Source organism: Gossypium arboreum, chromosome 6 (assembly GCF_025698485.1).
Source record: "Gossypium arboreum isolate Shixiya-1 chromosome 6, ASM2569848v2, whole genome shotgun sequence".
Taxonomy (NCBI): Eukaryota; Viridiplantae; Streptophyta; class Magnoliopsida; order Malvales; family Malvaceae; genus Gossypium; species Gossypium arboreum.
The window spans coordinates 138,772,394-138,788,151 of NC_069075.1; the positions used below are offsets into that span (position 1 = coordinate 138,772,394).

Below are 15,758 nucleotides of genomic sequence, written 5' to 3' on the forward strand. Positions count from 1 at the left end.
AATCTATTAATTGATTTTTATGAGTAATATGTAAAAATAACAAACCAACATGACATTATGCATAATAACATAACGTAACTTAATAAAGTTAGCTACTATTTGGTTACAAGACTTGAAAATGACCAAAATAAAATATTAATATTGAATCCATAACATATGCGACTAAAAGTAGAATTTAACCTTTTAAAATATAGTTGGCCAAAAGCAACTTAAATCATATAAAGTTTGAGTGGAGAAATATATCAAATGGTTCTAACAGTTGAAAGTTTTTACTAAACAATGTTTAAAAATAATGAATATTTTATTAACTTAACATTAAAAACAAAAATTAATTTAATGAGTTATCAAAAGTAGATATATAGCATTGAATCATAGAAAGCTTGAATGATGGTACCAAAGATTAGTGCAATACTTTGACGTCATTAGCTTAATGAAGGGACATTGAATGCAAGCATTTTCATCAACCAACCAAATGTACTATACCTATCCATATCATTTGTACCCTGCAGATTTTACCATTTGTTAAGTATACTTCTCAATCCAGTACAATACTCAACGCTCAAATTAAATTCCTATATAACACTGCATTAGATATGGTAGGTCCAAGCCCCCCACCATATAACACTGCAATTTCACATCCATGCACCATAACTGTGAATCACATGCATTCATTTCTGCAACTTTAATGATCTGCTATATGCTTTCCATATATATACAGTACTGCATACACAACATTCAACTACATCTGACAAAAGCACAAGTTCAATGAATAAAAACTATTCAGTATGAGTTTCCTTCATTGAATATAAATGGTATCATAGAGAATAATCAAATGAAGAATAAAAAACTTCATAATAAATGACAGTGTCAAGAAATCCCTCTTTTTTTTTCTTTTTTTTCTTCTTTTTTGTTTTCTATACTGCACAGCAAATAGCACTTGCTTATTCTGTAAATCATCTTTCACAATCTTAATCATGTGTTTGTATAATCATAATGAGACATAAACATGAAAATTTTTAAAATCTCACCCTATAGTTCTCACTTGCAATTGTACCTCAATCGAGTAATTACAAGTCCCTATGTTCGCCTTACGGCTCCATAGGAGTTGTCACCATTGGTTTGTTTTTTTTTCTTGCTTCTTTCTGTTCAAAATATATGGTATTCCTCTTTCCATGGTGGAGCTTTACGATGATTAGGTAACTTGCACAGAAGGAGTTTGAATACCAAGACATAAACTAGGGTTTAATGGAGAAATTGTTCTCACATTGCTTGCTTCTTAAAGAAAGGTTTCTGACAAATAAGGAGCCGCTCATCGCTGTTACTTTCAATTTCTATGATTCTGGCATCCCACTTCAACCGTGTCGTTAGAGCTCTGGCTGATTCAACAAGAGGAGCGGCGTCACGGATTAGTATCCAACCCTGCACCATCACATGCATCACATATTAGAACATAGCAGTAGCTGACAAAAAGATAGGAACCATTTGAAAGGTCCAGTCATTTGATAGAATGGGTTTAGAAACAGTAAGGTAACCATAAAAGGAGCTAAAGTAGGCCTGGATTGATAATTGATAGCTTAGTTGTAGTACCTCAGGACGAAGCAACCGATCTATCTCAGTGAATAGATCAAGCATGGTGCATCTCCGATGTTGACTAGTCTCAAGGGATAGAAGTCCATCTGCGTGGACCATGTCATAAGTTCTAGGATATGTTGGAAATGCTTCACACCTGAAAGTGATACAGATGGATCATAAGACATGAAAACATGAAAAGTGAAACGTGTATGTTGCTGGAAAATGATTCAATGGTAAAGCATATCACATTTTTAAAAGTAAGAGCAGTTAATCAACTGTGAAATAGAAGTAACACTATGTCCTAACTTCATTCATGTTTCATTGACACCAAACCATAAACAGAATAGACATCCTCAAATAGAGTTGCTCAATTTAAGTCTTATGAGTAATGCAGGATGCATACAATTACGATAAGGGTATATTACGACAATAGAACAAAACCTTAAAAAGTTTAGCTAGGAAGAGACATACCAATCATGTAATACACCAACATAGCCCCTGTCAAGAATGAGGGGAAGGTAGTTAGGTCCACTTGTTGGGACTACATTCATAACCCAGACAGACTTCCCTCCTTCCAGTAATGCAGCATTTAAACCACCATAACGAGCATTCATATCTAAAACATTTCTGAGCATGTTATGAGGTGGAGAAGGATCCTCGTCACCAGGTCTCTTTGGATGATCCGAGAATATTAGGGGTGACAGGAGTGACCAGTAATTACGAACAGCTGTTCTAGAGTTTGCGGTATCCTCATTGAGTTCTTCGGAGTGTAATCCTACCAAAATATAAGCAAACAGATAAATAAAAAAAATTAACAGACCGAAATTTCTTATATTGGTGCCTAGCATGCAAAGAGCATCAAATTACCATAAAGAGCAAGTTCATTCTTGTTCAAGTTAGACCTAGAAGGCCAGGTGGGTCTCTCCTCAATAGGAAGCCATCGGCGGCTATGAGTACCACCTATACAGTTCTGCAGAGGTCGATAGTATGGAGATTCAACGTCTTGTCCTTTGCTACAGATAGGAGGACCAGAACCAGGCTTCCTGGACACAAATAGTTAGGTTATTAGGATTGTTCCAATAATTCATTTGGTCAAAATACATTCACTTTTGAAGCAAAAGAATGTAAATCAAAAGAAAATTGCCTTACCTGGAATTGTAACAATTTTTTTTACTGGTCTTTTTCCACAACACAGTTTCCTCTTGTTGTGACATCAACTCCCAGCAGAGATTTTCTGCAAAATCACGGACAAAGTTCCACCTTTTCTGCTTCTCTTTGTTACGAAGAAAACTCTGAACATTGGTAAGAGGTGAAGTCCATACAAAGTATCCACCAGGCTTTAGAACTCTATCAACTTCAATCAAGAAAATACCATCTGTAGCACACATTTAGCATAAAATGTTAACTACCAAAGGCTCAAATACAAAAACATCGGCAGAAGTAGCACATAGAAGTGAAAATATGGTCACAGATCAAAACTAAGAAAACACAAGTTGATAAAGGTGAGGCAAATTTGTAGAACCTTTCATTTCAGCTAGGGGTTATCATATATAGAACAATGAACATGCTTGGGTAGGGGGAGAGGGATGAAAAGATGGGGAAAGAAGCAGCATATTCTATATAAGCAAGTTTTAAACAGTTAACTGATACCTTTTTCATCCCAGTCAATACCGCAGCGTGCACAATGCAGCATATCAAATGAAAGAGATGGATATGGCAATTGTTTTGCATTGAAAGAACCGATCATTGCAGGAAGGCCCCTTTCTAGAGTGAGTTGGACTTGACTGCCTGATGACTCATAATTTGCAATGCACATGGTTAAGAGCTGTTTGGAAAAAAGATGTGCTCCAAAGCTTCCATAACCACATCCTATATCCAAGATGGTTCTGACCTGCAACAGTAGCTTTAAACTCAGACAGCGCAAGGGGACTAGAAACACTAACTATTATTATTTTTAATGCAGAAGAAACTAATGAAATGATGGCACTGCAAAATAACAGTCTTCTTCATAGTAGACACTAGGAAGGTTTTAAGCTAATTTAGCCAACATTACCAAGATTGCAATGTGCAAACCAAGGGTGGCAATTAAATGTATCATAAACAAGTTACTCGTACTTGGCCCAAAAAAATAATAAAAAATTGTCCATGCTGTCAAGTGTCAAGTGATAAAGGAAATAACAACTATAACCTTACTAGAATAAGATACACAGAGTAAAAAAGAATCCATGAACAATGGAACAGTGTACAAGTATGATTCGAGGTAGGAAAAGTCCCACTTACCCCAGCTTGTATGAAGTTAGATTCATTTCTCAATCCAATCATTTCAGCAATCTGATGGGAATAGTCTTCCACACCATCAAACATAAGTGATGCTGATCGGAATGAAATCTGCTCTTCCTCCAGCATCATCATTCTGCAATTGTGTAAATCGAGGAGTTAAAGAAATACATTTCCATAAGAAATAAATCAAGGAGTGTGGAAATGAAGGCAGTCGGACAAGAAAGTAGACTTACAAAAGAAACGTCCACTTACCTCTTGGTTAAACTGCCAGAGGTGAACACCTCTTGACCAGTAATTTTGACATTTGCAACCCAAATGACATCTCTCCCAGTTGGCCATCTAAGTGGAATTTTATAGTTCACGGGTGGAAGAACTAAACAACTTTGCCTTGAGCCTTGTCCACATTGCCGATCATACTCGCTACTGTCAGAATAACCCAAAGCAAGATTCTCCGAAATGTTAAAGCAAGGAATATGATTCTCAGACTCCTCGGGACAAAAGTCGATTTCTTTCATCCTTGAAGCACCAAGTGAAAGTTCCCCTATATCCCACAAATCCAAAACAAGCTGCTCTTGAAGTCGCCTATAACCATGAAATATATGACCCCTAGACAATGTCGAAATGGAGAGTGTCCACCAAAACGATCCAGTGAGAGCAAGAATCACAATCACAACTAAACTTAACTTCAAAAACAGCACTGTTAACTTATGCCGGCTTCTCGGACTCCCAACGCTGAAGGGATCAGATGCAAAACCATTCTCAGTGACACCATATTTGGAAGGAGAATTATCCGGACAAAGTAAACGAAAAGGAAACCTGAGAGATAAATAGCTCTGATCAGAAGCACGATTTCTATCCAAATCTTCCTTTTCCGTTTTATCTTTCACTTCAGAATCCCAAAAATCATTGCTGTTACTCAAGTTCCGCAGTCCGGATACACCTCGATGCAGAGGCAGATGCCGGGACATCGTTCAAACCTGGAAATCCCCAACAGTTAGCCACAGGAAAATAAATATGCAAACATAACTCAGAGGAGCTGTTAAAGTTGAAACAAGTAAATATATATTCTACTCAAATCACTCTTATGAAACAAGCCAAGCTAGTAATACTACTTTCTAAAATGTTAAATCTTAATAAGGATAACCTTGAAATGGTTTAACTTAAGTAAAGAAACTCTGCACTGAAACAAGAACAAATGACATATTTTCCCCAATTTTAAGATACTAGATTCATAAACCTTGCTGAAAAATGAACCTCTTACAAAAGCAAATTTTAAACAGTGAAAGGAAAAAAAAATGAAGAAGTGGCTTTTTTTTTTTTTGAACGATTCCAAAGACTGAAACAGCAAAAGGGGGGAAAATTAGAAAAGGGAGAAATGTAAGATTCGAAGGAAATAAAGGAAAGTGAAGTAGATACATTTCCATACAATAAACTTTGAGTGAGTTCCGCCACCTGAAAGCATTAAAGAGTAAGCTCATTTGCATTCAAAAATCATTAATTTCCCATTAAAATTCACTTCTCTTAGCTGCCCAATACGAAGAATTTAATGAAAGCCCAGATTAAAATGAAGAAAACCCATTTTGGATCAATAATTAGAAAATCGAAATGGTATCCAATCTAACAAATCCAAAAACAGTAAGAAACTTTTTTTTACAGAAGCAAAAACAGTACCTTGTTTGTAGGAGCAGAGCTGCAAATAGAAAGATAGCGCAAAACCAGCTTAAAATAAGCGAGATTTCATCAAATTATGATCTAATAAGAAGCACTTTCCATTAGTTTTAAACTTAAAAAAAAAACTCTCTTTTTATTTGCTCTTGATAATGGCGAGCTCTCTTTGATATACTGTAAAGAGTGTGTAGGCGGTTTTTGTATCGACCCAATCACGACACTGCTCGTGAAAAAGCTGAAAAAAAAGAAAAAGAAAACTAATCAAATGAAAAATGGTATGAATTAGATACATGCAAAAAGCTATTAATAAATGATGATAAACAAGTTGCTTTTTTTTTTTTCTTTTTAATCTTCAGACACTATTTTTTTTTTCTCTATGATAAACGCGCTAAACAGCCATCAGTAGTGTTCGATTCCAACTGTAACTTTCAATTTATTTTATTTTAATATATATTTTATTAATCAAATCTCAAATCACTAATAATTTATTTGATTACTTAAGACTTTAGAGTGAAGAATTGAATAAATATATAATCTTGAAAAAAAAAGTTGTCTGTAAAAGAAATTCTCCCCAGATTACTTTTGCAGTAAAACTTGTTTTAGAATTAGTAAATTCAATTCGTAATATTGAGACTTTTATAATACTTTTATCGATTTAGTGGGTGTAGAAATTAGTTACATGCATAAGAGTGTAAAATTTAAGTTAGAGAAAGTGAATAAATCAACAGCTGACTTTGTCAATACTGTATGAACATAGATCTCATAAGATGATGTTGTTTAGACCTAATAAAAATTGGAAGACTTTGAGCTTTTGTTTTTATTAAAACATGGTATTCTACTTGTGCTGAAAAGGCTACACTCTGGCATTTGGCAACCCCTTCCTTTGTCTTTTTTTTATACCTCATAATGATAATCTACTTAGAATTCAAATTGACTTTACATCACGGTTTTAGGCATTGTTTACCCTTGTTTTTAACATTAATTTAATTTCTTTTTTAGCATTAATTATATATATAATTAAAAAGCGACGAATTTGAAATACAATATTAGAATGTAGTAGTGCTATGTTGATTGAATTCATTTGAAACGGTTGGATAGTAGTGAGTAATGTTGATAAATTAAAGGCATTCATAGGTGGTATTTGAAATCTTGCAAAGTTAAGTCCAAACATATTCAGAGGGAAGCCAACAGAGTTGTATATTGCATCGCAAAGATAGATGGTGATGTAATTAACCAATTGATTCATATACAAGAATTTTTGGAGGATGATTTTTAACAATCGTTACTCGTTATAGATAGAGTAAAAAATACAATACCTTTATATATTTATCAAAAAATAAAATAAAATACAAAATTTAACTTTTGTTATTGTCTGCAGGTAAAAAACACAATACCTTTTTTTATGTCAAATGATGTATAGGTTTAGTGTAATGGAGCAAAACCTAGATTTTATGAGTCTCTCTCAACTTAGAAATAGAAGAATAATGTATTTTAATATACACGAATTAATATCCTCTTATATTAACAATAATTTCTATACTAATTGAGTTAAAGATTTAATGTGCGCGTATATTTCTTTTGACTTTTAAACTTTAGACAAGTTTCCATGTTCCAAACACAGACAACCCCACCAGGCATCATCCAAGCACTCATTATTCTAAGATTTCTGGTTTAAGACGAATGATTTCTCATAAATAAAAACTATACATAAAAAGGACTGAAATACAAAAGTTTGAATATAGGATAGAAAACCAAAATTTTATGGGTTGAACTATGTCTTGCTCTGAATCAATAATGTAAAAACTTTTGTATTTATTACATAATATCGATAATTATTAATATACTCACATCACATTGGATAATGTGACAGGACGAATAGACATATGCATTGGATCAAGATCCAAATTCATGAAATTTGATTCAAATAATGTATCCCCAAAAAATGTCATACCACATTTACTCATATTATTTATTTGGAGAATTTCTGGTTGTAATAATAAAACATCACTTCACATGCAACCATAGTAGATTTTTGAGAAAAACAATATTTATTTTTTTTCAAAGTGAAAAAAAAAAAAAAGTAGGGAACAAAATGCGGGGCCCAGTGTAACGCGTTCCTCTGTCGGTGAGAAAATCAGTGACGTGTCAAATAAGGAGGCGCCGTCTAAAAGGATACAATAAGAATGGGATGCAGAGGATTGGAGCTATTTATTTAATGTTGTGAGTTGGTTTTGTTTGGTAGTGCGGTAATGGCGTAAACACGGAAATTGAAAATTTTGGACTTCGTAAAGTGATTCACGGGTTTCTTTCGTTTCATTTTATCAAATTACACCATTTTAGTACATAATAATAATAATAATAATAATAATAATAATTCACTAGGATTTATTTTTGAATGTTTCTGTTTGGAATTTTTTTGGAGATTGAATCATATTAATGTTAAGAAAGATAATGTATCTGTAATTTTTGTTAAATATTTGAATCTGAATTTGTGATTATAATTTAAATTTGTGTATTATATGTAGACCGATCATAAGTCGGATGATTATTTACTCAGGTCAAAATGTCAATTTGAAAAGTAAAAGTATTTAAAAAAAATATAAATTCGGAAAATAGGTTGGAACAAAAAAATAAGGCTCATTTTCTAAACGGGTCAAGTCTCGAGTAATTTTTTTCTCAAGCTTAGCTCGACCCGAATCCGCTGTTTTACTATTATTTTATTGTTATTATTTGGATATTGTATAACTATTATTTAATTTTTAATTTTGTTATTATTTTAGAAGCTTCTTCTTGCAAAGTTGTAATTATTTTATTGTTATTCAAATATATAGACTTTTTTTAATGTATTTTCAATTTTTTGAGAAACATTTATTTTAATGTTTTTAGTGTATGTGATGTATTATATTTTTAAATTTTTTATATAAAAATATAATCTAAAAGAATTTAATACGGCGGAGCCAAGTCGAGCTCGGTTTAACATTTTTAATTTGAGTTGAGCTTAGACATAATTTTAGGCCTATTTTTCAAGTGAGGTCAAGTTTAGCTTAAAAAATAAACCTAAAATTTTGTATCGACTTAATCCAATCCATAATCAAATCTAATTATATGCATTAAATTTTATTATTATTAACAAAATATAATTTAATTTAATTAACTATCTATCGAATACAATAATCAATTAAATAATTTCGTTTAGTGAGTATAAAAATATTTTTTAAGAACTAGAAGTTTAAAAAGTAAAGAAAATAATGGATTTAAATATATAAATATGTTCAGATAATGGATATTCATATAATGAATTAATTTGGAGTAGGATTATTAGAACCGAATTGGATTAGTCTGTCGAATTTAGAATGAATGATTCAACCAGTACAAAATTAGTTAAAAATCAATTGAAACGAGTAAAAAGCAGTTAAAATATAGTTTGAATTAAATTTAATCTATTTTATTATAATTTTTATATTTGTATTATAATTTATTTATTTTTAAATTTTATGAAAATTGGTTTGATGGATTAGATTGTGTCCCTAGTTCTTACCACATTGGTTCGGGGTTTCCATTGTCCGCTTTTGGACGCGTGCAGTAAATAGAACTAAAACGAGTCTTGTTTGTGCCTACATCTACATGTTAATGGATTAGGTATTTTCTTTTCTTTTTTTTTAGCAGGAGTGTCCTATATTTTAATATAAAATAAAATTTGACTGTTACATTATATTTTATGAATAAAATTTTTATTGATAGTTTAATATCTTCATATAATTCATTTAAAATCCTTGAATTTTGATGAAAATATGATACGTTTTATATATTCAACCTATGAATAAGAATAATATATATTTTATTTATTTTATTTTTCTTCTCAATTATATAAATAAAGAAAATAAAATAGTAATCCTTTCTATTTGATTTTTTAATATTAATTTTATTATAAATTTTATCATATATTTTTGATATAATGTCTAAAATTATCTATAGCTTCTTCCAACAAGTTAAATAAGAGGATAATGCGTTTGAACGTATTCAAAACCACATTCTCCTACACTAACAACAATACTAATATTAATCGAACTAAAATTCAATCGACTATTATTTAATTTTTTTTAATTATAATCACAATATTCCTTTTCCTTCAACTAAGAAAAATATACTACTAATTCCTAATAATGGCAAGACTTGTGAGTTACCCTTGGAATCAATATGTTTTAATTTATTATTTAATAAATGTACTATTAGTACTTCGACTCACCCTCTACTTTTTTTTATTATTATAAATTCAAAAAAACTTAACCATTTTAAAAATTAAATAAATATATTAAACTTTAGAACCAGATAAACAAATTTCCAAAAATAATTAGTAACTATCGAATACCTTAGATCTAAGTCAGTTTAATGGCTAATGTCAAAGATCGAAGAAAAAAGTTGTTTGAATTTTGATTCATCAATTTGTAACGTTTGGATTTTTTCATAAAAAAATTGAGTTATAAAAGAAAAATAAAAAAAAACTTTCGATTGGTGTAAGTAATGTGAACAAAAAGGCATATAGCATAAATTTTTTGAATTATTTAATGACCAAATTGTAACTTTTTAATTAAATAACTAAAATAAAAATTTACTGATAATTTAATAACTAATGATATATTTTACCCTAATCATTTTGTACAGTTTAAATGGTAAATTTATTATAGACATCGTTTAATTTTTATGAAATCAAAAGTTAATACTTTATCTCTCCAAAATTTATTATTTATTTCTGACCACTTAAAATAATTTTTTGACTTCATCCGTAAAACTAACATCATTTTCGAAATTTGAGATATAAAAGGAGACAATAGCTGTTTTAGGATTTTTGTTTGTAAGCTCGAAGCTTCAACCAACCCAACCTAATTTTATTTTTTTCAAAATTTCGTCTTGTTTAATTTGTTTCTTACTAAAAAAACAAACATGTCCTATTTAAAGGAGAAAAATATTCAAACCCTAGTTGTTATTTCTATATTAATATGCCAATTTTATTGGTATAATTGAGAGAAAAAATCTTTTCAAAATTGAAAAGAATAATCAATCCTTGATATAAAATACCAATTTATCATAATAAGAATATTTAACCTCCAAAATCATTGATAATTGTTTTATCTGCTTTAATTAGAAGTATAATAAAATCAGACCAAACTCTAAATTCAGGGTTAACATGTCATATGATATGTTTTTTCACACATCAAAGCCAAGTATGTCCCTTTCTTTCTTTTTTTTTTCTTTAGTGAATTATAACAATTTGATTATGTCAATCCGATAATGAAACTTCAACAGGAACCAAAAAATTGTTCTTCACGAGATTCACATAAACATATTAAAATTTTAAAAAATTATCAAAATTTAAATAATAAAAAAGGTTATCCGTACAAATTTGTTAACAGTTTTTAAAAAATAAAAGAAAAAATTACGTGTAACTTATATAAAATATGTAATAAAAAGGTTTTATATATTTAAAATGATGCCCCCACAAGATCTCATACATAAAAAAAGGGTCAGACTTTATCACCGTACTTTAAAAAAAATATAAATTCTGCATTTGGATTGCAATGATATTCTGATTTTGCCTCTGCCTGTTCTAAGCTTATAAAAGCTGCCATTTGTGGGGTTTGTTTAGCTCCTCTGCCTGCATTTCATTTCGGTTAAAATACTCTATAAGTCCTTGTATTTCTTTTCTAAATTTATAATTTAGTCTATTTACTTTTCAATTTTTAAAATTCAGATCTAATATTTAATACTGTTAAATTTAGGTTCATTACAAAACAATTTTCTTGTTACATTGCTACCTACAATTGATTTTTTTTTATTTTAAAATGTTACACCAACCAATTTTTTAAAAAACAGTATTAACAATTGGACTTAAATTTTAAAATTTGAAAAATAAAGAGATTAAATTTATAAAAGCAAAAAGTGTAGAGACTAAATTTCAAATTTATGAAAAGTGTAGAGACCTATGAAATATTTTAACCTTTTTATTATCCCCCCTTTTTTACATCTCTAAACAATAGCTATACTAAAATAATAATGTCAAATTTTACACAAGGTCCCTAATGGATTTAGTGTTTTTAATATAAATTGATTATTTTAATTTTCGAAATATATATTCTCAATTTTGGACCAACTTTTTTTATTAATTCCGTCAAAAAAAATTAGATGTGAATTACTTTCTCAAATATACGAAAATGAAACCAAGTCAAAACTTTACTATAATTCTCATAAAATTTTAGGTATGCAACTTTAATATATCATAATATAACGTTAATAGGCACAACTAATCTACAGAAATTTTAAAGAGCAAGTGCATATATAAATACACTAATTCAAAGGCTAAATCACATTCCACCATACCTTACCTAAGTGGATTTTGATCCTCATTTGACTTTGAATGTTATTTATATAATTAATTAATTATATATTAATTTGATTAGTATGGTTATTGTTGTTATTGTAAAAAACGTGATTAGAATATACTAAAATTTATTATTTTTATTTATAAATTAAAAAGAACTAATATGTCGGACCTAAAATTGTTCATTGTATATTATTATTTTTACCATTATTATAAAATATAATTCCAGGAAAGGTTTCCTTTTCAAAACGATTTATATACGTTTCCCAATGAAAACGACGTCGGTGATCCTTCTTCTCATATTATTTTGAACCCTTTGAAAAACCCCCTTTAGTTTGCCGTAATTACAGCCTAAAATAAGTGAGATTAGGAGAAATCATCAGGTGGAATCAGGAATACCGTTGTCCCATGTAGGATCTAATTCTATAAAATGGCCAGCGAATCTTTACAAAGTCTACCACTCTAATAGTCTGTACGTACATCATTAATTCAAGCCCTTTACTTTACACGTATAAAGTGAAAATAGTCGCTAAGCAGAATCTTTTTCACATTAATCAATGCTATTTTTTATTAAAATTTTGTTTATTATGAATGAAAAAAAAAAAGGGTTGACGGTATATAATTTTCAACGTTCAAAGTTTATTTCAAGATAAAAAAATCAAATATCTCACATGGCTTAAATGGTTATATCCATGAGCAGTACGAGTAAATTTCCATAAATGGTATGCGTAAACTATTGGAGAAACTTTTTGTAGGAGCTTTTTGTCTCACAGCCTACTTAACAAGTAAATTCACTTATTAACCACCACATCAAAAACTTAGCTACTATGTCCTATCTATCAAAGATGACCTAAGACACATAATAACGTCATTCTACCTAAGCTTATAATAGTAGATTACTTATTTCTGATTCACTAATAATAATTCGACACGTGACACCTCAAGAAAAGAGACAACATGTACATAAAGCTCAAGGCCTAAAGTTGAAGGCAAGCAACTTATCTCTCCTCTCGTACTATCTCACATTCTAGCTCCAACTTTCTCGTTCTTATCTTTTATTCTGATCTCCTTACTAAATTGACTATTTGTCATGTTCAAAATAGGGTGAACCATCCATCTCTATCACCCAAGGGCCGTAACCCCTTAAAATTGAAAAAAAAAATGAGGTTTTAAATTAGTATATAGTAAAAATTGATTTAATTTTTTTAAATTATAAAGATATAACCTATTAAAATAATAAAATTACATTTTAACTCTCATTAAATTAACAACTTAATCCCGACCCCAAAAATGGATAGATATAATTTTATTACTTAATTTTAAAATTTATCTAATAAATCTTAAACAGTATTTAAAATGGATAAATATAAATTATTTTTGAAAAATAAAACCAAAATAAATAGAACTGAGGGGCTAAGAAACCTCCATATAATGCAAGTTTAAAGGCAATTACAATAATGGAAAAGTCACCGCCTAATCCTTTATTTCAACACCTACGTTGCCTTCCCTCAAAATATAACACCTACGTTGGCTATTCATTGAGTGCGTGCCATGCTTCTTCACTGTATGAAATTGATACGAGAGTGTGAAGAATACGTATCATATATTTCCATAGATTTGTATGTATACGCCGACAGTGGGCGTTTGGACATTTCCTCTTTTTCCAAAAGAAAAGAAATTAGTAAAGCTTATGGGGACTAAAATCTACCATTGATGGCAGTGCAAACCCATGATATTCGTCGGTGCCGCAAAAACCCACATCACATGCTGTCTGCCCCTTCCTTACCCTATGTTTACTCGAAATTTGTCTATGGGACTTACTATAGTGGATCAAAATATTAAATGAATTTAAGAAACAAAAAATTATACAATTTGTATTATAAGTCAGGTTTTACTTAATATAATGTAAATATTTAAAATATATTAAATTATTTATGTTTAAAAGATTAATAAAAAAGTCGATTGAGTTTTAATTAAATTGATATGGACATTAATACAGGAGAATATGAGTTCGAGTGTGTTGAAGCGTTTATCCTCCAATTTATAGATTAGAGACGAACTATTAGTAATCCTAAGTATTGTGTAGAAAAAAAACAGATATAAGTTATACGAATTTAGTTTATTCATCTGCCAAACAAACGGATTTTTCCCACCTGATAATAAAAACAAACGATTTACAAATGAGAATAAAAATAAAAAACAATCAAATAAAATACAAACCCTAGGACTTAAAAGAAAACATCAAAAGAAAAATATAGATTCCAATCGCACTTGAGCTTTCCTTGTTTAAAAACCAGAATACCAAGAGACTGAAAAACTCCAAAACTCACCTCTGTCAACGTCCGTTGCTAGTTGCAAACAATTGCATAAGCATCTGGTAGTAAACAAGTTAATGGTAAGCATATTGACTATTGAGATCCATTCCAATCCTCTGTCTTTCGCCACCATCACCTTCAAGTCCGACCCATCCACCACATGACCTCCGCGAATACTTTTCACCAATTTTCTTTTATAAGAAGATAACGATTGATGTCCCTTTCGCTGACTAGCATTCTGATAAAGGGAAGATCTATGCACATCCGGCCGTTGCTTGAACTACCCCTCGTACAAACTGACATTTTCACATTGATACATAGAAAGCTATATTAATATTCAATTCAATTAGAATATTCTCATTTATTTTTAAAATAAAACTCTTCAAAATATATTTATTATATAAATTTTTTACGTATACCATATTTTAATATTCATTTATACAAATATGCATTCAAGATTTTTCTCGAAAGAGGAAAAAAAGAGCCAAAAGACATTTTATCCATGAAATACAAGAACATGTGCAGTTATTAATAATTTAGTTAGCATAAGAATAGACAAAGGAAGATGGCGTGGACCCAAGGGGTGAGCTGGTGCAGCCACATGGCTTTTTTTTTGCTAACCTCACTCTTAAAACAAATTTCGAAGTGATGACTTAACGTTTACTCAAAAGGCTAAATCTAGCTCAAAATTATGCTCTGCTTAAATTTTAAGATATTTTAATTAAAATTTCAAAATTGTCAATCCACAATTAAAATAAGTGATCAAACTTAAAAAACATGTACACTTATTGCATTGATAATTTGTACACAATTAAAATAAGTGATTAAACTTGAAAGAATAGATAGTGTCATTATGTATACCTATTACATTGATATCTTAGATCTAACATGTTAAATAATGTCATTAACATTTAAGAAGGTTATTTTTTTTATAACACGACATATCTAAGTTGTTCATATAATAAGTACACATATGTTTACAATTTGAACCATACATTTTAAACATGCTCCGTGTTATATTTGAGATGTCATTTAACACCCATTTAAGCTAATAGTAGGTTGATGAAAAGATATGATTGATACAACATTGACCTTCTAAGGACTCACTTAAAGCATTTCAAAATTTAAGGACTCATTTAGAACATGTAACTGTATTTAAAACAAGTGATCAAACTCAATCACACATTTATACCTACTACATTGATAGTCTGGATTTAACATATTTAAAAGATAGATAATGTGATTAAAATTTAAGAAAACTATCCGTTTTTTTTTAAATTTAACACAACATATCCAAGTTATTCATACAATAGTTATACGCATATTTACAAGTTGAAATATGCATTTTGAATATGCTTCACATTATGAGGACTTACAAAGAACATTTTGGAATTCAAGGGAAAATTTAAAATCTAGGTCATAGAGGAGGTATAGTAAATTTATTCTAAAGAACTAGATAAGAACATTTATCTTAAACTATAGTTTGCAATGGTACATACATTATTGGAGTGATTGAACTTAGTAACTAATGAGACAAATTTAGGTTG

The 15,758-nt window shown here is 29.9% G+C and overlaps 1 protein-coding gene across 5 annotated transcripts; it reads right to left on the reverse strand.

Annotated features, from left to right (window-relative positions):
* Positions 1-671: 671 nt before the first annotated feature.
* On the reverse strand, positions 672-6,040 carry LOC108486301 (probable pectin methyltransferase QUA2). Of its 5 annotated transcripts, none has more exons than XM_017790276.2 (10): positions 5,524-6,036; positions 4,669-4,829; positions 4,105-4,584; positions 3,853-3,985; positions 3,223-3,463; positions 2,722-2,947; positions 2,440-2,615; positions 2,044-2,347; positions 1,588-1,726; positions 672-1,419 (listed from the first exon to the last, which is right to left on the reverse strand). In XM_017790276.2, the coding sequence occupies exons 2-10, from the start codon at positions 4,818-4,820 to the stop codon at positions 1,261-1,263; spliced, it is 2,010 nt and encodes a 669-aa protein (XP_017645765.1). In that variant the 5' UTR covers positions 4,821-4,829; positions 5,524-6,036; the 3' UTR covers positions 672-1,260. The 5 variants fall into 5 exon arrangements, with proteins under 5 accessions (XP_017645765.1, XP_052885431.1, XP_052885430.1 ...); XM_053029471.1 differs by lacking the exon at positions 5,524-6,036 and adding an exon at positions 5,269-5,517; XM_053029470.1 differs by having other exon boundaries at positions 4,105-4,829; positions 5,269-6,040.
* Positions 6,041-15,758: the final 9,718 nt, after the last annotated feature.